This window comes from Dasypus novemcinctus, chromosome 12 (assembly GCF_030445035.2).
Source record: "Dasypus novemcinctus isolate mDasNov1 chromosome 12, mDasNov1.1.hap2, whole genome shotgun sequence".
Classification (NCBI taxonomy): domain Eukaryota; kingdom Metazoa; phylum Chordata; class Mammalia; order Cingulata; family Dasypodidae; genus Dasypus; species Dasypus novemcinctus.
In genome coordinates this window covers 82,786,219-82,809,980 of record NC_080684.1, presented here as the reverse complement: position 1 = coordinate 82,809,980, position 23,762 = coordinate 82,786,219, and the positions used below count along the sequence as shown (strand labels likewise).

Sequence of the window (23,762 nt, the reverse complement as noted above, 5' to 3'; positions counted from 1 at the left end):
AGCTTGCCCAATGCCACACAGCAGGGAAGGGGTAGAACTAGGACAGAAATCCAAACAAACCCTCCTGTGCTCTTATTCACCACATTATACCGACTCCTGGAGAAAGGAGCTCATCAATGGCGTTCCTTCAAATTCAAGATTATCATGCTAATATGTTTGTACTTACCAATAATATATTGAAAAACCCCAATATCTTGTTTTTTTAACTAAAAAATAGTAATAAATTTTCTAGTCTTTATTTTGTTTATTACAAAAGCCATACACATTCATTGTTATCAAATTTTTTACTAGAGATAAAGAAAGAAGATAAAAACAACCATAATTTTACCACTCAGAAATGACCTCTGTTAACATTTTATTCCTGTGGAATTCTTCAGACCATTTTATTTCACCATCATAAGCATGGCTTGTCTACAAAAAAAAAAAAAAAGGCTGCACCTTCTGTTTTGTAGCCTGTTTTTAAATACAATATATTTTTAAAATATTTTATACTAAAAATATCCATTCCCAATATTATTTATGGTGATTGAGAAGTATTCCATTTCATGGCTGGACCAAATTTATTGAACCAAGTCACCTTACTGGTTATTAGGGCATTTCTGGCTTTTTCCAATTATAACATTTACCCAAATCCTTTGCAACTAGTCTGATTATTGCCTTAGAAGAAATCACTAAATGTAGGATGACTGAGTTAAAGGGGATACACATTTTAAAACTTTGGATAAGTATTGCCAAATTGCCTTCCAGAAAAACAGTTCACACTCCCAGAAGCAGTGCACAAGTGCAAGCTGATGTTTGTCACGTCTTGAAACTGCATGTACTTAATGCCTTAGCTATGTTCCCAATTGAGGGAGAATTGGGGAAATTTTATGAGAAGACATACATCTTCAGCATGACTCCTGGGCTTATCAATTCTATTTTGATATAAGTCTAGAATCTGCTTTTTAGTGGCCAAACTCATTATGTGAGGAATGTTTTATACTTTCACAGGCCCTGAGAAACCATGGAAGAATTAAATACATTTTGTTAATTGCTCTGAAGACCAAGAGCTGTAGCTAGATGCTAACTAAGGATTTTTGGAAATCACTTGTGAGTGGAAAGCAGTGTGTTTTGATAGATTAGCTTCTCTCTGAACGAATGTAGGATGCAGGACACCGAGTTTACATGCACAGCAGCAGAGCACTCTTCTGACAGTGACTTTCAATCACACTGATGAACTTCATTTTCAGAGCATTTATTCTCAAAGTGTGGTCTCTGGACCAGCAGCAACAGAAACATGTTAGAAATATACATCCTTAGTCCCCACCCCAGACTTATAATTTGTTCTTTAACAAGCCCCCCGGTTGAGTCTCAAGTTTTAGAAGCATTGCTTTAGACACTGGACATATGGTTAAGGCTACAAGGCTGCCCGAGTAGAATCATTCTGCCACTGTACCTGGAAATCAACGGGGGCTAGAGGAACAGGTATAGATGACACTGCTGTATGCTGGGCCAGGCTTTGGCCAGAGCTGGTAGGTTACAGAGCCAATGCAACAGTCGTGTCTTCTGCAGGAGGAGTGGTGTGAATGGCCACTTGCCGGCTGCCTGTTCTTATCAGATGCTCTTAAACTCTGTTCTCCCAGGCTTTGTGTCAGAGCTCTTATGACCGGAAGAGGCCTTGAGAGGTCTTTCATTTCCCAGCCAAATGAGACTAGCCCCTAAGTCATTAGTGACAGATGAGAGCCCAAACTATCATGAAAGATCCAGAGGCAGAACAAGCTTCCCCTAGAAATTATTCTGCTCTTTCAAGAAGTCTTTCCTTCTTATCTCAATGCTTGTCATTTGAGCCTGTTTCCTGTTGCAAAAATGAAGACCTAAACCTTCTCTCCTTGAGGCAGAAAACAAATCACAGGATCTTTGAAGCTTTTCCCACCTCATAGGAATCTCTTGGTAACTCTCATTATATCTGTGGTTTCCCTCCAAATTCTTCCAAGCCTCCCTGCCTGGCTTTGGGCACCAGCACGCCCTGAAAAGTTTGTGTTCGGTTCATCTTTATAAAGCCAACTCTCTGCTTGTTATGGTAAATGCATTCCTTTGTTCATTCATTTAACAGCCATGTATTCAGGAGCTGCACCGTTTAACTCTACAAAATTATTGATATTTAGGCATTTTTGACCCATAAAAATGGCAATTTCATAGGGTTCAACTCTTTGTCATTTTGGGGGAGACAAAGTCAGGACAGGCATGGGCAGCCCTGTGTAGTGAGAGAAACAAACCACCTCAAAACTCAGGGCAGTGGGCAAAAGATCCACAGCAGTTCACAGGGTGGGCTGGGGAAGCAGGAGCAAAGCCGACCATCAGTCTGGGAGGCCATGGAAGGCTTTCCCACAAAGTGACATTTAAACTGAGATTCAAAGTGTTAGAGTTTATTGCAAATAGCCAATTCATGACCTGCTTTTCATGTCTTATAATCCCCACACCATAGCTAGTTTCAGTCTATACATGTTTTATGTGTTTTAATCATTTGAAAGGTACTTATGACTCCCAAACCTAATTGTTTGATCCTATGTTAATTTACTTGCTGAAACTGAATATAATAATTAAGCTTTGAAACTAAGGAAAATATTATATAGCAAAATTAATAGTTGTGACTCAGCACCGAATAACTAGAAAGCATCATTAGGGTAGCCGTATGTAGACTAAAAATATAAGTTGGATGGCAGTAGACCATCCGGATAGCTGTTCCCCAGACAGAGCTTAAAATACACTGTGGTTTATCAGGGTTTTGTAAGAAAGAAGGGTCAGGGGCATCCTCCCCGAGTCAGCCATGCTCTTTTCCCCTCCCTGTGCTGATTGTGGGGAACTAATGGTTCTTATTAGGAACATAAACGTCACTCTGGAGTCAAACCTAATATTACAGCTCACGACTGAAGTGTGTCCCACCTCTTTGCTCTCGTTCATCCTCGGGAAAGTCCCGCTCTGAGATCAGAGAGTTCATACGATCGGGAAAAGATATTCAGATACTGTTGATTCCACGTTAGAAAATAAGGAACTCCTTATTTTTAGGATATGCTTTAAGGCCAAAATAAAAGCACCAGTGATGAGTTCTGACCTGATACAAAGATCCCAAGCAGTACCTAATTTATTATTTACGAGATGGCTATTTCTTTTCCTTGGTGAATCTAAAAGTTCCTTCTTTTATAAAATGCTCTAAAACTGTCGAATAAGTTTGCTTATTAAGAACAATGTTTCAGATGCCCCCCTCCAGTTGTGAAACGATGTTCTCTGTTCTGTTTAATGCTTGCAGACAATATAGAAGCCAGTAATAAACAGAAGGCTGCCCCTGGATTTAAGATTTAAACATTGCATGTCATTTTAGGTTTCAGAAATGTAACCTCCCTGTATAACTAAATATTGTTTCTCTTGGAACTATAAAAGGATAATAATCTTATTTTGGGAAATTCTGAACCAAATACAATGGAATATCACTACAAAGCTTTTTGCAAGAGAGCAGGAAGCAGTGAAGGTTCAGCTCTCTTTGGACCCTGGACCCATGAGTGCTTGGCGGCTGTGAGCAGAGGTCCTCATTATCATTATAAATTAGCCTTCCTGTAAAGCTGAGGCTTGAAGGAGGGAATTTGAGGACCCCAGAAAATCTCGGAAATTCCTCAGAAGAGGATGGTATAGAAAAGAGCAACTAGAAACAAAAGAGTACCATAACATAAGAAAGATTTGCCCTGAGCATTTTACTGAGGAAATAGAAGAGAATTCTACTTATATAAATAAATAAGGCTTGAATGTTTAACATAAACATATGGGAGTATTAATTATACAAAATGCCAGGAAAGCATCCAGATAGGTTGGAGAAGCCAGTTTTGCCTGAGGGAGTGTACTGCAGTGATGTTCAGAACCAGTGACTCTGTCCCTGGGAAGGAGAAGAAGTGATTGCAATGCTGAGGAGAAAATTGGGGGATGGGGAAGGGCAGACCTAGGCTGTCCGTGATTGAACCAAAGCTCTGCGCTCACACTTCGATATCTATAATTTTGACTTGATGAAATGAAGTGTGGCGTGTATTAGATTTCTTGTCTCCCTATATTTGCCTTCTTTCTCTGCCTATTCATCATTCATTAAAATAATGTATGAAAAGTCCACTTCGAAAGCTCTGTCCAAGGATGTCATCCAAAAATTCCCCCAAAAGAGGTTGGATTCTTATCTCTTGTAGAGAGGGTAAATGCCTTAAAAGAGAAGCATCACCTCTGAGACCTCCCACAAGCCCTTTAAACTCTGCACTTGGCCAGGATCCATCATCTTCTTGTCATGGGACTCCTTGGGGATAGAAGTAAAGTTTGGTCTCCAGGTTGGAGTGTGTAAGCACCATAGAGGCCTGCCCTCATCCCGTGTCACTGATGCCCCGGGCTCCCTCCACTGCGGGAAGAAGAGGTGCATTTTCTTTCCTTTGTTCAGCTTGGCTGAACACGTTCTTTGGAATCTGTATCATGACAGAAATCATCTCTGATGCCTTCACCTCAACCTGAAAACATGTTCCACTGCTCCACTGACATTCATTCCACAAGCTATTGTGTACTTTTCTGCTGTCTCCTGCCACCATTCTCCGGAGGCAGCTCTTAACCAGATCACTAACAGAATCCTTCTAGTTGCTAAAGCCAGGGATTTCACCCAGTAAACTCAATAAATATAGGAGCACCCGTATGTTCCAGCCACTGTGCTAGGCAGGGCTTTTTAGGCCTTTCATCTGATGCTACTCTGTGGGTTTCTTCCAACTCCATTTGGGTTCCTTCATTGACTCTTCCTTTCTCTAACCCACCCCAAGATGTGGTCCTTAGTCTCTTCTGTTCTTGTTTACTCCTTGAGCCATCTCATCTGCTCTCATAGCCTCAGCTACCATCTCTATGTGAATGTATTTGCAAATCTGATTCTTATTTCTAATTTCCTACTGGACCTCTTCAACAGTATTTCAAACTTCTGCATGTTCAAAACCATTTCCATTATGTTTCTGCAAAAACATATTCCCTTTCAGTATTCTTTATCTCAGATAATGACTCCATCATCTAGGACATTCTCCTGTACATTCATTTTCCACAATAATAAGTCAACAGATTCTCTCATTTTTTCCCCATTGGCATTTCCATTCTCCAGTTCCTTGAGTTAAGTAACTCAGGCACTTCAGGTCTCATTTGGATTTGCACAACAGCATCCTGACTCCCTATACCTAACCTCTAGCTCCTCCGGTCCTTCCTCCATGAAACACCAGAACTATATTTCTGCAGCACAGATCTGATTGTACCACTCCCTCCTTAAAAACCCCCATTGGATCCTCACTTGACAGCGTAAGTCACAATCTACAAACCTACCATACCAGCCTCATCTCCTACCAGTTACCTAACTCCATATTGTTTCTCATTTCCAGGTCTTTGTGAGTATACATGCATGCAAGCATATATGTGGAGTCTGCTGCTACAAACAGCCTTTTTTGTTTACTTTTGCTACCTGTAAAATTCCTGTTCATCCTTTAAAGGCCAGTTCAGCCCCCCTGGCCGGCAGCATTTGCTGAATGAATGAATGAATGAATGAATGCTTTCTCTGCTCTCGCCTTCAAAAGTGAGGCTATTCCTCCTTGGTACACTGGTGTTCCCTCATCATATCTCTATTTTCCCATCTGTCAACTTTGTATTATAGCTGTTCTTTTTATGGGACAGTCCAGGAATGGTGATATATGGCTCATGCGCTGCCTCTTCCCCTCCCTCCTCCACGGCAGATGTTGTTCCAGACTTCTCACTGAGCTTAGCTACAGGCTCAGAATCCTTCTTAACAAAGCACTTCAGGCAACCACTTTCAGCAAATGGGAGTTTCACACAATTTGAGGTCTGTTTGGCATCCCCTGATGTAGACTCTCAGTTTTTCTAGCGACGAACACAGTGGCTGGCCTAAAATAACTGTTCAGTTACTGAATGAATGACAAATGAGTATTTCTGAATAAAATGTTGGTATTTTAATCTTATGTTAGCTGTATATTGATTTACTTTGCAGATAGATCTGTCCATGATAATGTATTTGTGGAAAGAGATGAGCAAGATGATTTATTAAAATCTGTTGTTACTCTTTGCAAAGAATTTTTCACACACATCCTCAGTATACCAAACTTCTGCTTGCTACAGTGCTTTCTCTTTACAGAGTTCATCCTACTGCTTTGTCTTAAAATGAGCACACTGCTTTCTTCTTGCCTTGTTTTTAATTTATCCTTACCTTTTTAAGAAGTGGTTGGAAGAAGCACTAAAAAAGATAAAAGAATCTAACCTCATATTCCAATTTTATAATATCTCTTTATCACAATCACAAAAGAAAACTGGTAAGTCTGGGTAATTTTAAAACTAGTTTAAAAGAACTTTGACAACTGCTTTTTTCCATACTGCAGGAGACATTTAATACTAAATAGTAATAGCCTTTGTAATCCATTTTCTTTGTTTTTGAAACAGGTACAGTAGGTATCAAAAAGATATTATGTCAAAATAATCAGGACAGTGTGAAACACCCTTTCCCCAGCTCCAGTGAAAGATGCATTGTAATTATCATTATTGAGTTCAGTAAGTTTCACTCTCACTGTCCTATTAAAAGCCTTCTTGAATCTGGTTACATTTCAGAATTTAAAATTGGCAAATTGGATAACATAAATGAAGAAATCAAGAAAGTTCAGATTTTTTTTTCTGATTCCATTAATATACATAAGACAGCTGGTTGTTGAAAGCCCAAAATGAAAGTTTCTTACGTGTCAGTCATAAGACTGTGCAGTGCAGTAAACAGAATGATGAGAAAACCGAAAAAGGAAAAGAGTGATGGGGTCTGTAATTTTTAAAATAGTGTTTAAAAATTGCTGTAACAATTTCTAAAATAACAGTTTCACTGCATTTAGGTATACTGTAAAGCCTGTTGTTTTTTTTCGTGGCATTATTTTACTTTTTAATGAATCCATGCTGGAGTTGAATTATTAAAATGGATTCCTCTCACTTTTTTGTGTATTTTCTCTCCTATTATGTTCCCACCTGTCATATCTGGAAAATCCTTCAGGCTAACTGTCAGGTAGGTTCTTTTGATGTTCTCATGTGATTAGGAATATCCTTTGAGCAAACTGAAGTAAACAGGCTGTCGGCGACCTGTAATGCACGATAAAAGTAAACAGAAAAGGCACATTCTAAATTACCAGAGAAACTTTTTGCAGATGCGTAGAACTGTAGAAGCTGCAAGCTCTAAGCACATTAAGCCAACATGAACATCTATCATAAGAACTTAGCCTAAGGAAATACAGCAGCTCTAAACGATAAAGTAGGTTACCTGGACTGCCCAGCATTTTGCTGTGGCTCAAAATACAGATAGCTCCTGGAGGGTTTAATTGCTCTAGAGCAGTCTTATGGCCTGTGTGGTTACAAAGGACCCTGCTTTAGGCGGCGGACTTGGCCCAGTGGTTAGGGCATCCGTCTACCACATGGGAGGTCCGCGGTTCAAACCCTGGGCCTCCTTGACCTGTGTGGCCCATGTGCAGTGCTGATGCACGCAAGGAGTGCCCTGCCACGCAGGGGTGTCCCCCACGTAGGGGAGCCCCATGCGCAAGAAGTGCGCCCCGTAAGGAGAGCGCCCAATGCCAAAGAAAGTGCACCCTGCCCAGGAATGGCACTGCACACACAGAGAGCTGACACAACAAGATGACACAACCAAAAGAAACAGATTCCCATGCCGCTGACAACAATAGAAGCGGACAAAGAAGACACAGCAAATAGACACAGAGAACAGACAACTGGGGTGGGGGGTGGGGGGGAAGAGGAAATAAATAAATAAATGAATCTTTTAAAAAAAAGGGATCCTGCTTTAAATGTAATACCCACTTTTACAAATTTGGCCAAGTTCAAGAAAAATTCACAATGATATATTTTAAACCTTTATTTTAAGTACATATCCAGGCATACTTTGTGCCTTGAAGAAAGAGGATGACTAGGGGAAAAAAAGGGAGTGGTCTATTTACTGTTAATGCTGAACTCAACCTTGGAGAATCTGACGTAGCTTAACTTTAGTCAAAGGAATGGTTGCTTGAAATTGCAGTAGTAGACAGAGCCACTCATTTTTCCCATTAGTGTCAGGGAAAATGAGTATTTCTTCACCACAAGAAGCAGCAGAACAGGCTCTTTTTAGATCCTTAAGTGCAAGACAGATATTTTATAAGCCCAAAGCATGGCTAAGCCCAAGTGAAGAGAGACAAACATTTAAATTACAGTGTGTGTGTGTGTTGCTTTTAACTTGAGCTCATTTTTATCTATCAAGAGGAAAAATTATGTGCTTCGGTAGCCATGCAACACAAACTGTTCTAACAGCTTTTTCATTTTAATTTCAGAAATCTACAGAGCAAATGAAGAAGGTCCCTACTATTATTCTTTCAGTCTCTTATAAAGGTGTCAAATTTATCGATGCAACAAATAAGGTAGGCATCACACCTCTGTTTGGTTTAGCTATCAGATACAGTCCTGAGTTTGTGATCTAAAATCCTTTGTCCTACATTTCATGGTGTTTGTAACTAGCAGTGCTATTGTATGGGTATGACAGTGTGGAAGGGAAAGTCTAATAAGGTCATGTATATTACTGGAAGGAAAGCTAAAAACTGTAACATGGGACTCTAAGAGAGCAAAACCTCATGTAAGAAACAAATATGGGTGACATTGCATATATGACTGTTTTTACAAAATGTAAATACAAATACACTAGAGATAAGGAAAAATAATAGTAGCTATGTATGGCAGGGGAAGCAAAGAGAGATTGAGAGGTGATGAGTTTTGGTGGTTTGTTTGATTTTGTTTATTATTATTATTAATGGAATAATGAAAGTGCTCTAGGAATGATTGAAATGATGATGCACAAATATGCGATTGCACAGAAAACCATTGATTGTACATGTTGGATAGATTTGTGCCTTGATATGTATCAATAAAATCGATTTAAGAAAAAAATCCTTTGTCCCCCATCATGCCCAAATCCTCCATTTTAATCATTCCCCACCCCCATCCTTCATGCTCCCCAAACACACCTATAAATACGCACACACACACACTCTCATATATATATGAAGGAGCGTTTTATTTGAGAGACTTGACCTGGGATTCCTATAAATGTTTTTATTTCACTTTTCCATGATGCCTTCTCTGATAGACTATTACCACTTATTATCCGACATGTCCCTTTGGATCTAGAGAACATTGAAGCAGAAGAAAATAACTTATAGAATGAAAGGCAACAATTTCATTACTTCTTTATCAGAGGAAATGCCACTAGTTAAGGGCTAGCTCATTTGTCTTTCCATTTCTCTCTATAGATCCTTTCATTTAATGCACATAATAAAAGCCAGTCACAAGGAACACATTCTGACTTTTTTATTCTAAATTACATTTAATTTTCAATGACTGAGATGGGAGAGAAAGTTTCAACCTCATTCTTTTCTTAAGAAACACAATCAGAAAAGAAGCCAAGGCCGTGCTGGGGCTCTAGTGTGACTTTGTACTTGCAGTGGGAACAGTCTGTGGACTCTAAGGTACAGTATGAACAACTCGGTTGCATTTTACTTGAAAATGTTCTCAAGCTCTTTTCCTGGTGGAGGCCGCTGACACCCAGTGCTGGACTAGGATTGGACTGCTCTCAAGCACCCCAAACTCAATGCTGACTGGCTCTTCCTTGCAGAGCCCAAGCATCTGTGTGTTTTATTGCTACATTCTTCCAAGTGATAAACTACAGAAAGAGGAGAAATGAAGTGAAAACCATTGGTGAACACTGTTTGTTTTCTGAACTGCCCACCTTGATCCATGTCCAATTTGGAGGATAGGAAGTCTGGGAACAGGTGAACTTAAGCGATGATGACTTAAGGCCATTTAGACTGGGTTTAGACACTGGGAAAAGTCCCATGGAGAGTGACTCTTGGGAGTCTGTAATAAACCTGAGCATCTGAATTAATCAATTAGAAGTTTTCCAGATTTGTTTTCTGTATCAAGGAAGGTTGCTGCATCGGCAGTTAGATGAGCCTGAGCTCTACTTAGGAAAAGGGCCACTCCGTTTAAGAAATAAAAATTAAAAATTAAAAATTAAAAAAAAAAAAACAACTCAGAAAGCCAGGAAGAAAGCTTATAACCCAGCACTGATAATCCAAAACATACTCAGAGTGAGATGCCTTACCTATAATAATAGCATCAAGGTTTTACTGGTAAGTATCAAAATGATAGTTTCAGCTCTGCAATATGTTGTTGACAGTTATTGTCAGATTACAATTGTGGAGACTCAAATCAGAATAATCTCAATTTATTTGCTTTTTTATTTCTTGGAGACAGCTTCTGTTACTGGTGTATAAACTTACTTTATCCCTAACTTGTAGCCAGTTGGTTATGGGACATTCGCTGAAAGTACCGTTGCTATCTGCTATACCTAAATTTCAAGAAAGGCTTTGGCACTCACATCTTTTCCTAGTCTGGAACAACTCTCCCTACCCCATTTACATTTGGAAAGCATGAATGGCAATATATTTTCAGTGTATGAGTTTGTTACTCTGTTCCATTAACAACCTTATCAGACCTGTATCCTGACAGCTTCTAAACAAGTGGTTTTGGCCCTAAGAAGTTTCCAGAGTCTTAAGGCTCCATCTCATGATGCTGTTGTTATGGCTTGGTGTATTCATATTGATAGCATCCTCTCTAACCCACTGTCCATGATCAGAAGAATGGAGCAGAGCTCTACCAATTCTGTTGCATTTTGCTTAAAGATATATCAAGGGTCTTAGAAGAAGGTGATGTTCTTGAACCTTTAGGAAACACTTCTCTGCTTCAGGACCAATAGTTAGATGTGTTATCCATAGACCTCTGCTCACTGGTGACTGTTCTTTGGAAGTAAAAGCACAGAAAATTTTGCAAAAGATAATTCTGGGTAAATAAAGGCCACATTAATAAAGGAGGCCAGCTTATCTTTCAAGTCCTGACAGTATGACTCTCAGCATATTCTAGAGAATAAGCAAGGTGCAGGGGAAGCCAACCTCTCTATGACTGTAAGGTTAAGATATGCTTGGCTTTTTCAGGAATTCTGGGACATTAACTTCAAATGGTTCTACAGGGTCCCTATCCCATTGTCTGTAGTGTAGCTGAGGCATCCCAGTATGGCAGTGGAGAGGGAGTCGGTGGTGACTCCAGATGCTAGTCAAGTAGTTCCAGTATGAGAAGCTAAAGTGGAGAGACTATATTTAGAAAAGCTACAATTGTGGGGTTTGCAGAAGATTGAGGAACCCTACCCTCAGTCTGGGCTGAAGGGCTGGTTTCAGAAGGTGGAAGCATCATCCTCAGGTTGCAAAAGGAACTGCTCTTGATACCTAGACTCTAGCAGTGTCTACAGCAGCATCTTTGCACACCACTTTCAAAGTACAGGTTTTGTAGCCAGTGCCCTACAGCAAAGATCAACCTCTAATTTATGCTCACAGCAGACAAGGAGCAGATTGATCAACTCCAGAATCCTGCATTCTGTTTTAACCTGAGATTTTTCCCCTGGAAAGTTTTATCTTGGTGGGCCACTCTGCTTCAAAATGAGGGACTTGTGAAATGCAGGTATAATTGAAGACTTTTCAATTTCCGGTATCATTGACCAGTAAGCCTGTACGGGTACCAATAAGGCACAACTAAATGTTGCACCTTCGTATTAATATTTTATGCTTTCATTGTACTTTGTTCTTAAATTGTGCTCTCCTAACCATCATATTTCTTTAACCTGTGCCCTAATAAGATAAAGGAGGGTTGTTTAATCTGTACTTAAGTGCAGTAACTGAAGGCCTTGAGCCCTTCATTAAGTGACCACCCCACAGTCACATAACTAGTCTTGGAGAAGGACAACATCGTGATTTTCCCACTCCTTGGCCTAAGACTTTTTCTGTTAACTCCACAGCTAGTTTCACCAATTAGTTTGAAGTACAATGCATAATTGATTGTGTTAATTGTTCTTCCCTTCCTATTAGCTCCTTTTAAAGATTTATTTTATTTATTTCTCTCTCCTTCCCCCCCCCCCCACCTGCCCCAGTTGTCCGTTCTCTGTGTCCATTTGCTGCATCTTCTTTTTGTCCACTTCTGTTGTCAGTGGCATGGGAATTTGTGTTTCTTTTTGTTGCATCATCTTGCTGAGTCAGCTCTCCATGTGTGTGGTGCCATTCCTGGGCAGGGTACACTTTCTTTCGCGCTGGACAGCTCTCTTTACAGGGCGCACTCCTTGCGCGTGGGGCTTCCCTACACCAGGGACGCCCCTGCGAGGCACCGCACTCGCGCGCATCAGCACTGCGCATGGGCCAGCTCCACGCAGGTCAAGGAGGCCCGGGGTTTGAACCACGGACCTCCCATGTGGTAGGTGGACGCCCAATCCACTGGGCCAAGTCTGCTTCCCATTTAGCCCCTTTTAGGCTACGTGAAAAATGAACCCTCCCACGAAGCACTTCTTGCTTTTTTTTCCTAATAAATAAATTGCTTTGGCTGAGTTCATGGGGAAGAGTTAGATGCCTAGTTATAAACTCATAAATTTATTGCCTAGCAACTTAGAAAATGAATTGCATCACTAATCCTGATTTAAGAAGGAAGAAGCAGAAAATGATCTTGAATTTAAAATGGAACTTGGAATAAATTTACTACTAAGATGTTTTTGATAAATCCCACACACTTTCTATAGATGTGTAGTGCAGAGATAACTCTAGCATGGCATTCAGCCCAGAGGACTGCAATTATTTAGTTATCTCCCCTTCTTCAGGTCAAACAGGATCTTCCAAAAAGTGATATGGTTTGCCACATTGACTGTGCAGTTGAGAATCAGATCACATTTTGCATTCCTGCACTGACACCCTTCATTCTTCCCATCTGACTAAATTAAGAGCAACGCAGAGTTGGGGTTTGTTTTTTGTTTGTCTGTTTGCTTTTTCTGAATGCCAACTTCAAATACCGCCTATGCTATGTTTTAGGCACCAAATAATTGGGAACATTTGCCTAAACAAGTCCCTGTTGTTGTTGGGTTTTTTTTTTTACATCTCCTTCCCCTTGTGGCTCTTTGGCTTGCTGTCTGCTCTTTGTGTCCATTCGCTGTGCATTATTCTGTGTCTGTATTTATTTTTATTTATTGCCCCACCCGCCCCCCGCAGCTTGCTTGTTGTCTGCTCTCTGTGTCCATTTGCTGCATGCTCTTCTGTGTTTTTTTGCTTGTCTCCCTTTTTTGTTACATCACCTTGCTGAGTCGGCTCTCCCAGGTGCTGATGGAGGAGCCTGCCTTCACAAGCAGGACCCGGGATGTGAACCCAGGGCCTCCCATATAGTAGATGGGAGCCCAACTGATTGAGCCACAGCTGCTTTCCCCATTGTTTTTCATAGCATATGCTTTTCCTTCGAAGAAGTCAGGAGTCAAACTCAGAGCACATATTAGGCCTCAACTATGGATGCTGTCTCCAGTTAACCCTTTGCCAGGGCTGAAAACCTGGCCTAAAGAAGAAACTGGGAGAAACATCTGACCCTGTTGGAATCCAGGTTGAGGGAAGCAGCGAGGGGCAGACTGGCTCTATTGCTCCACTCTAACACATCCATCCGTATTAATTGGCTGGACCAGAAATTTCTATTCTACACCAACCAGCCACATACCTCTAGCTGTTTCTCTCACCATGGTGAAAGGAAAACAGATGGTGTGTGTGTAGGATTCTCTCCCTGTTCAAGGTACTAAGCTGCCAAACTTTCTATCCCAAAGAAATTTCAGGGTGAGTTCCTCCCCCAGCCTTCTCCTGAATCTTTTTAAAGTCTCCTTAGAATGTGCTTAGAATGGAGGTTGATCAGCATAGAAGAGTCCATCTTAAACCAAGGCACATGACATCACCTTTTAATTTGTCAAAGAGCCACGGATTGATGCATAGTATGAAATGCAAAGAATACATTCCTCCTTGATGTCTTCACTAAGGAGGAAACCAGTCATCCCAGCTTCATATTGTCTACAGCTGTAGTATTTGGGGTCCTGGATTCATCGTACATGTGAAGAACTGGCCTTACCATTCTGCAAAGGCAGACGATGCAGAACACAGCAGGATTTCATAGTGAGAGCTCAGCTTGCTCACCGCATACTAGCACCAGGGTTATATCAGGAACTGTTGCTCGAAAATTTCCCCCACACAGGCCATCAGTACAAATTAAGAGCTTTTTTAAAGTGCCAGGTAGGATTCAACTTATCAGAATATGGAGCATTTTTATTAGGCTGCTTTCCTCCTAGCTTCCATCACGGGAACAGAGGAGTAAGAGTTTGGCAGTGAGAGAGGAGGCTGATTTGGAATGTAGAGCATCACAGAGGAGGGCAGGCCTCACTGGGCAGTTAAAAGATAGCTTTGGAGTCCTGGGAAATGGGTAAGTGGGGGCTCCAGAAAATTGGGGGGAGGGCCAGAAAAGGGAGAGAAAGAGAGATCTCCAAAGATACACTTTAGCTCCTTTGCAGTTTTGCCCAGGGCCACAATGCTGCCACACAAACACAGAAACACACACACACACACACATACACACACACGATTGAAATCATCAAGAATAGCATCCTGGGAATTGGCAAGATTCAGAACATTCATTGCAATACAAACCACAGGGGTGTTTTTCACTGTCTCACTTTCTCAATCTGCCTTATGCTGGCAAGAGGATCTCAAGAACACACAATGCCAACTTAGTTCAAAGTTCAGGCAAGTGAAACTTCCCTCTCTTTCCAATGACAGGAGATCCTGGACAGGTGAGACAAAGCCACAAAGACTCCCCGGGGTAATGAGAGCCACCAGTTAAATTGATGGCAGAGGCTCCCAGAACCGGCTGACACTGGACCTTTGAACCCTCTGTAAATCTTCTCATTTTTAAACCTATTTTTAAAACCCACTAGTTTGTGACTTAGTTTTCTACATAAAGAGGTACTATCTGAATGCCGGAAGAGGATCATGACCTTCTATTTTGAAATGGCATCTTGCAAGAGAATGTTACTTGTTTATGGGGTTCCAATTTCCATTTGAGTTATTTTTGACAGAGCGCTGCATGTAGTGTCAACACACAGGGCCACAGTGAAGAATATCTTCATTTAATTGTCTATTATGTGTTAATTCTGTAATTGCTTCCCAAGTACACAGCTCTGTAGAGTGAGAGACATGAAGTACTTGCTGGGGGATGCTGGCAGGGAAGGACATTTTGTAAGCATTTTTAGGCATTGATGGCTATACGAGGAACACTACATTGCCAACAAGTTATTTAAGATTGTGCAATTAAGAAGTAATTAGGGTAAGTAAAGCACTGAGGGTTTTAGATCTATGACAACTGCAAAAAAGGGCATAAATAGGATATGATAAGTAAAAAATGAATGTTTTTGTAAATGAAATTCTTTTTGTTTCTTAAACATATCTACTTATCTAACAGGATTTGCAGCAAAGATGATGTTCTACAGTTATTTTGTGCTCTGAGACAATGGAACTTAAACCTTTCCTCACTTACCTCCCACCAGTTATTACTGTAGGAGTGGGGAGCAGGTGTGAAGATATGCTAGAGAGAAAAAGAAATGAAATCATGTTAAACCAGTGAGAGAAGGGTGTGGATTGCAATGCATTATAAAGAGCATGAGCTCTACAGTCACACAACCTGGAATTTCAATCCCAGCTCCCCCACCAGCCCGGGGTAAGATTGAGGAGCAGTTTCCTCACCTATCTAAGATGATGACGATAACAGCACCCAACTCATAATTACACATGGTGGCTATGGTTAGTAAACTGCTGTTATAGCCACAGGACCCTGACTCAAGCAAGGCTCAATATTGCAGCCTGGCGTTTCCCTTACCTATCCCCACACCTTAGCCTCCATAGAATCTTCGAGAGCTGCACCTTGATGCTCCTGCTTGCCTCTCTCTATACCTGCCTTTGCTCTGGGGAGACAGGGGCGGGGCAGTGCACGAGAACAAAGGCAAGCACAATAGTGATGACTTGGGAGACCTTCCTTGGGTCAGGGTTCCTTCCGCCAGGCAAAAAATGACAGATGATCCTTTCCAGAAGGAGGCAGCACAAGGCAGCACCGCATAGCTTACAGGTACACGTGTGGAATGGAAATGGTAAAATGCTTAGCAATGACTATTTCAAGTGTCTGCCACCCAGACTGCTTCTGTGCTTGCCACCTGGTGAGCTCCGCTGCTCCAGGATATGACTATTTTAGGTTGTTTTTAATTAAACGAAAACATTCCTTCCAGACCTGACATACATTTGCCCGTGGATAGTGCGTTGACTCATTTTGAATGTTGCTGGTCTAGAACACTCTATCAAGGAGGAAGGTTACTGCTTCAAGCCCCACGTCACTTGCCTTTCTTCTAAAATAGGCTGGTTTACAAAGGAAAACAATGGACATTTATGTTGTTTCTTCCAGAACGTAATTGCCGAGCACGAAATTCGTAATATTTCCTGTGCTGCCCAGGACCCGGAAGATCTCTCAACATTTGCTTATATCACAAAGGATTTGAAGTCCAATCACCACTACTGTCACGTGTTTACTGCTTTCGATGTGGTGAGTTATTACCCTCTTTGGATGGATTAACTAATTCCCGAAGTGTGCTTGGATTTCACTGAAATCCCAACTTGTAATTAAAATACGAGTTTTGGTTTGCTTACCAAATATTAAGGTACACCAATTATGCAGTGTGTTGGCATTCTCAACTTCTCTGAGCTTTTTCTATATTATCACTCATCCATTAAATTTGGAACTCTACCCTTATCCATCTCCCAACTGCCACTGCTCAACCTCTAACCTTGCTTTTCAGATTTGACCGTTTCCTTTCTTTCTCTCATATCCAAATACAGTAAAGGTTTCCCAGACTCCTCATTCCTTCAGTCTGTTGGTTTCTCTGGTAACTGTTTCTAAGTCCTAGGGTCTAATAGTCTAGGTTTGTATGGGAGAAAAGTAAATTTCAGTGCCTGATGAAGTATTTGTGGCTTTCTATGTTGAATAGTGACTAAATTAGACACCAACAAATAATAACTGAGAGCTCCAAGCTTTGGCCCACTTGCTTATTCAGAAGTTAGTCTTCTAATGGCATCCTTACAGTACTAAGCCACTTATAATCACACTTGCCATTAAATCTAAAACTTGTACATATATTATAAACTTGGATCTGTAAACAATTTTAGAGAACAAGTGTTCCTTTAAGACAAGTGTTCTTAACCAGGGGTTAAGATCTCAGGGGGTCCATGAGCTTGAATTGAAAAAAAATCAACTTACCATCTTTATTTTCTCTAATGTCTAACTGAAATCTAGCATTACCTTCATGTATAAATGTATACAATAAATTACAGTTGTATTCATTTCATATCACATTACAGTTGTTGCATATCTCAAAAAATTGCTTATACTCATACATACTTCAAAATTATGGTAGTTGTTAGACCCGACGCTAGTTGAGTGTCATAAAACTATCTGCCACAAAACAATCTGAGAAGGGGTCTGTGGTTTTCAACTGACTGGCAAAGGGGTCCGTGGAACAAAAAAAGGTTAAGAACCCCTGCTATAAGATACAATATGCCCACTACATATTGCTTGAGGCTATCTCTAATACAGTATATTGGGATTCTGCACTTGAGGCAGACAGAAAGATATATGAGTTTGGCTGTAACCCTGAAATAATTTATAATCAGAGAAATTCTAAAATGTCATTTTAGTTTGATAATTCGTCTCTGTTCAGTGTGTTTAAAATATACATATTTAAAGAATTAGACAGAAATTGCAGTGTAATGTATTCTTGGGAGGCCAGCCCACAATTCAGTGTCATGAGTAGAAGACTGCTTGAAGTGGTCTTTCCCATTGCTGACAGACACCCATAGATTTAGGCACACCATAATCCAGAATTTACAGCACATCACACACATTTACAGATATGTCAGTCAGGCTTATACGCAAAGCTGCATGGTGTGCTTCCTTTTTTTTTTTTTTTTAAGATTGAAAACATAGAAGAGAATGCTTGTGGGCCTTTTCAAAAGCTTCTATTTTGGGAGGCATGAGGGGAATATATAAAAGTGGCATATGGTAGCAGTAAGGACTGCAAAACCAAGCCCTGGAAGGCTGCTCTGAATACCGTGGACCCTGTTTGCATGGGATCTCGTTGTTGGTTAACATCATTTTAGTCAGGGATTACAAGGATGTGCTATGTTAGGTTTCTGGTGCCTTAATCATAACTTGCCATTTTTGTGAAATGCAGCTGTTTCCTTTTTAAACGGTAAAATTTCATTCTACCTGAGTGTATTTTGGTTTGCATGAAACCCCTTTCTCTGCGGGAATTGGATTGCTGTCAGAGAAAGATTAGGCTGGTCAGAGTTCACATCCCAACTCACATGCCTACTCCCTGGTCGTAGACTAGTTGCAGGACTTTGTTGAGTCCCAGTTTGCTTTATACATAAAACGGGGACAAGCATTTGTACCTCACAGGTTTTCACCAGGATGGAAATGAAGGAACATATGATGCAGCCTCATAAATAACAGGTGTTCAGCGTTAGCTCCGTCGTGCCTCCTCCCCCTTCTGGACTACTGATGTTGACGATGACAGTCTGACCCTTTTTCTGGTTAAAAAAAAAAAAAAAAGATTTAGATAAAAGTTTGTCAGAACAGTATTCCTTAACATGCCAAATTTTTTCCACTGCCCTTGAAAAAGCACCAAAGAAATAGATCCACAAAGGAAACAAAGAGGGAGCCAATGTGGCTCAAGCAGTTTGATGTGGCTCAACCGGCTTCGGCTCTGGTGCCTCCTGGAAGAACAACAACAAACAACAAGCAAAACAAATTAAAAAAACAACTCAGGGAAGCCAGTGTGGCTCAGTGGTTGAGCATCAGCTTCCCACATACAAGGTCCTGGGTTCAATCCCCAGCCCCGGGACCAAAAAAAAAAAAAACAGAAAAAAGAAAAAGAAAAGACTCCATCAACCCTGCAATAGCTATACAGTGCCTTCCATTGAAAGGCGATATTATAATAGTATTCTGACACATTCCAGACTTTCCCTGAGCATTGCAGCATCTCTTTCCAAAGTATTAATAAAATATAATTTGTCTTCATAAGAGTACCAAAATTCTGTTCTACAAACTAAAAATGATATCTGTTGGCCACCTGCCCCCTTGAGATTTTTAGCTATGTTTGTATGACATTGGAATATTGAGATGAAATGTGGGAAAATGGACAGCCATTTAGTTTCATTATAAATATGGTGACCCTGATACATTTGTAAAATGTGTGGAGAATTGCATTTATCTTTTTATCCAGATGTTTGATTTAATGCAGACATTCACTAGTTTAGGATTCTGGCATCAGTTCCAGAGGATTTTCATCTTATACCACAAATCCACCATTTTAATTCTTTCTAGGTGAACACATTTTATCTAACTTCAAAAATAGAAACAAAAACAACAAAAGAAAAAAATAGATAAATGATACCTCACCAAAATTTAAAATTTTGCACCTCAAGGACTTCATTATGAAAATAAAACTACAACCTACACCATGGGAGAAAGTATTTAGAAACCACAATCTAATAAGAATTTACTATCCAGAATATTTAAAGAAATCCTTCAACTCAACAACAAAAAGACAAAAAACCCAATTTAAAAATGGGCCCAAGTATGAATAGACATTTCTCCAAAGACTATATACAAATAGCCAAAAAGCACATGAAAAGATGTTCAACATCATTATTAGGGAAAAGCAAATCAAAACCACAATGAGATACCATTCCACACCCATTACAAAGGCTACTATTTAACAATGGAAAATTATAAGAGTTGGAGAGGATGTGGAGAAATAGGAGCATTCATTCATTGCTGGTGGGAATGTAAAATGGTTTGGCCACTGTGGAAGACAGTTTGACAGTTCCTTGCAAAGTTAAATATAGAATTAGCATATGACCTGGCAATCCCTCCTCTAGGTATATAACCAAAAGAATTGAAAGTAGGGAGTCAAACAGATATAATAGTGGCATTATTCACAATTGCCAAGAGATGGAAGCAACCCAAGTGTCCATCTACCAATGAATGGATAAACAAAATGTGGTATGTACATACAATAGAATATTATTCAGCCATAATAAAAGGAGTGAAGTCCTGATATATGCAACAACATTGATGGACCTTGAAGACATCATGTTGAGTGAAATAAGCCAGTTAGAAAAGGACAAATATTATATGATTTCACTGATATAAAATCATTATAGTCATATCATGAACTCATAGAGTCAGAATCTAGAATCTAGGTTATCAAGTAATGGGGTAGGGGTAGGAATAGAGGGTTAAGGCTTAAAATGCACAGAGTTTCTCTTTGGGGTGATGGGAAAGTTTTGGTGATATGTATTGATAATGGTAGCACAACATTGTGAATGTAATTAACAGCACTGAATCATATATTCGAATGTGGCTAAAAGGGGAAATTTTAGGTTATATATATGGTACTAGAATAAAATTTCATAAAAAGAAAATTTTACTTTTGTGAATTGAGTTATCATGAGTCCAGAATTACATTTGTGTGTCCTGACTTGCTGCTCAGTATTCTATATACATTTCTAAATTTGACTGTGCATATTCCTAAAGAAATCATGAACTGGATAGGACTTCACCTTGTGGGGCTAAACTAGGCCTGATGATAGGGGATGCCTCACTCCCTCATCACAGAGAGAGTCCCATCATCCTTTACCTTCCTCACTATACTCCTGCTTCCTGGAAATGGACAAAATAAGAGAAAGAAAAAAAAAAAGTAACAAAGATCATCAGCCTTGACCTGGGCTTTTTTTTTTTTTTTTTTTATAGCAGTTTTTTTTTTTAATTTTCTTTTTTTTTTTGTTTTTTTTTAATATTTATTTATTATTATTATTTTTAATTACATTAAAAAAATATATGAGGTCCCATTCAACCCCACCGCCCCCGCCCCCCACTCCCCCCACAGCAACACTCTCTCCCATCATCGTGATACATCCATTGCACCTGGTAAGTTCATCTCTGAGCATCACTGCACCCCATAGTCAATGGTCCACATCATAGCTCAGACTCTCTCACGTTCCATCCAGTGGGCCCTGGGGGGATCTACAGTGTCCCGTAATTGTCCGTGAAGCACTATCCAGGACAACTCCACGTCCCGAAAACGCCTCCACATCTCATCTCTTCCTCCCGTTCCCCACACCCAGCAGCCCCCATGGCTACCGTTCCCACACCCATTCCACATTTTCTCTGTGGACATTGGATTGGTTGTGTTGACCTGGGCTTTTGAACAATTTCGAGAGATGCCACAGCTTTGCTTACACTAAAAAAAAAAAAGCTTCTTTGAGCCTGATTTTTCATCTTTTCATCTTTACACAATTCTGATCTGAGTCAATGCCCTGGGCTGCCACAAAGGGAAAAAAAGAATAAAGAAAACTTTCCTCTCAATAATACATTTAATCTTTTAGCTGTTATGTATAAATACAGATACATTTTTAATTGCAAAGTTTGACCTTGTAGAACTTTTATGGTGCACTAGTCTGCTAGGCTGCAGAAAGCAATATACCAGAAATGTGTTGGCTTTTGCAATGGGGATTTATTAGCTTACAAGCTTATAGTTCTGAAGTTGAGAAAAATATCCAAATCAAGGCATCATCAGGCAATACTTTTCTTCCTGAAGCTACCAGCAACCCCGGACTCCTCTGTCCTGTGGCAAAGCACATGGTAGCCTCTGCTGTTCTCCCTTTTCTTCTGGGTTTTGTTAACTTCAGCTTCTTGCTTCTGTGACATTCTCTCTTTGAATTCTTTCTTCTTTTATCAAGGACTCCAGTAGAGGTTTAAGACCCACTCTGAGCCATGCCTTAACTGAAGTGACCTAATCCAAAGGTCCTACTTCTAATAGGTTTACACCCACAGGAATGGATTAGTGTTTTTCTGGGGTCCATACAGCTTCAAACCATCATGTATAGGTTACATAATGTTTGTATGACTATCTTCTATCTTCAAGAACCTTTAATAAAGTGTAGATAGTATCTGCTTTACAGAGAGTTGGGTTTGAAACTCAGAACATTTTCCCATAGAAATCCTGTGGCCTGGGAAGTGAGACCCAAGGCCCCCAACAAAAGCTAGTATGTGAGTTTTACTGCAGCTTACTTCCTCCAGACCATTTCTGAGCTTTCAATGTGCTCAGATGCCCTATAAATGTCCAAGAGACAGGGTGGAGCGAGCATTGGAACCAAGTTATCTGACCATCACATGTGATCTTTTTTTGGAGAGCACTTCATGGGTGGTATTCCACAAAACACACTTTGGGAAATTGTTTTGCTTGATGACCTCTAAGTTTGTTTCCATTACTAAGAATCTGTGATGAATTCAGCTTGTGATATTTTCAGTTTTAGATGACAGGTAGGTGAGAATTTAAAAAAAGATGAGGGCACAAACAGAAGCAGGGTTCTCGAGAAAAAAAGCTGGCCAGTAGGTACAAGCAAACACCAGTCCCTTCTGCATTTGAGTCCACACTCTAGCTATCATGGTTGCTGATTCCTGTTTGGTTCTGTTCAAATCTTTAGGCCCCCAGCACATCTCATTCACTGTAGGACAAAAGGCTTCTGGACTACACCTTCCAGACAGTGAAATCCTTGAGGGGGGATTGGTAGGGCTTGGTAGATAAGAAGACTAACATATGAGATAGGAGTCATGAGAGTGAAAAACAGGGATTTGGCTTTTCTCTCCTATCTTATTTGAAGTGAGGGGAAGAGGAGAATTCCAGGCTGTTGGAATTGTGAGAGAGGGAGACAGGATTTCAGTGCCAATTGGGCCCCAAGGCTGCAGCAGTCATTCCTATAAGGCCACTATCTATAAGAGAGAATTATAACCTAGAGAATTGTTATCCTCTATATTTATCTTTTTCCGTTATCCTCTATCTATCTTACTCTAGATTTCTCAGTAATAGAGTTGAGGTAGTTAATCAAAAAGATTTTCATGCATTCTCTGGGGGTAGACTTGTTTTAAAAATCTTGGAGGGACTGCATTCAATAGTTTTAAAATATGAACATTTTTAAAAGCATTAAAAGCCATGACTTTGCTGCTAGACCCTTGCTAATTCCCACGTCTCTTGCCATAAAGAACATATTTGCAGCCTTTGGTATTTTTAACCATACTTATTTTCCTCTTCCTTGCAACTCCCTATATCTGTCTTCTTCAGTGTGTAGCACACAGAGTGGCCTGGCCTGGCCCAGGATTGTGTAGGGGAGGTCAGGGTCATGATGCTGGCAATTGGTACCAGTTGAGGACAAAGCACCTTCTTTCCTGTTCTTTCTTGGCTGGATGGAAGACATGAAAGAATCTAAAATGGATAAACAAATCGTAGTCAGGAGATTGTGAGACAGCACAGAGGAAGAAAAATTCTTGAGCATATTTTCATGATCAGTGATGAAGAGATATACCATCTTTGAACTTTGGCTCTCTATGAATTTGGTTCTTGGTTTTTCTCATCAGTTTAATGAAATTAAAATAACAGAGCCCTTCCTTAAATGCTAAGATTATTTTTTTAATGTAATACTGTTTTATTTAACTTCAAAAACATTTCAGCGTTCTAAACATACAAAAAAATAACAACAGAACATTGTAAATTGTGTTTACGTACAGAATAAGGTTCTTGAACTTGGATGCAGTAGCTCTTCACTTTGTTAACAATGAAGAATTCTACCGTTTGTTTAAAACAAAGTTTTCAAAACTATTGCACTTTAAAA

General features: G+C 40.1%; 1 protein-coding gene across 9 annotated transcripts in view; it reads left to right on the top strand.

Annotated features, from left to right (window-relative positions):
* Positions 1-23,762, top strand: part of ANKS1B (ankyrin repeat and sterile alpha motif domain containing 1B) — a 1,292,741-nt gene that overhangs the window by 1,252,562 nt on the left and 16,417 nt on the right. For all 9 annotated transcript variants that reach the window (XM_058308590.2, XM_058308586.2, XM_058308588.2 and 6 more), the window contains 3 exons: positions 7,064-7,075; positions 8,379-8,465; positions 16,438-16,575. In XM_058308590.2, the coding sequence (XP_058164573.1) occupies positions 7,064-7,075; positions 8,379-8,465; positions 16,438-16,575 (237 nt within the window). The remainder of the gene's footprint in view (positions 1-7,063; positions 7,076-8,378; positions 8,466-16,437; positions 16,576-23,762) is intronic.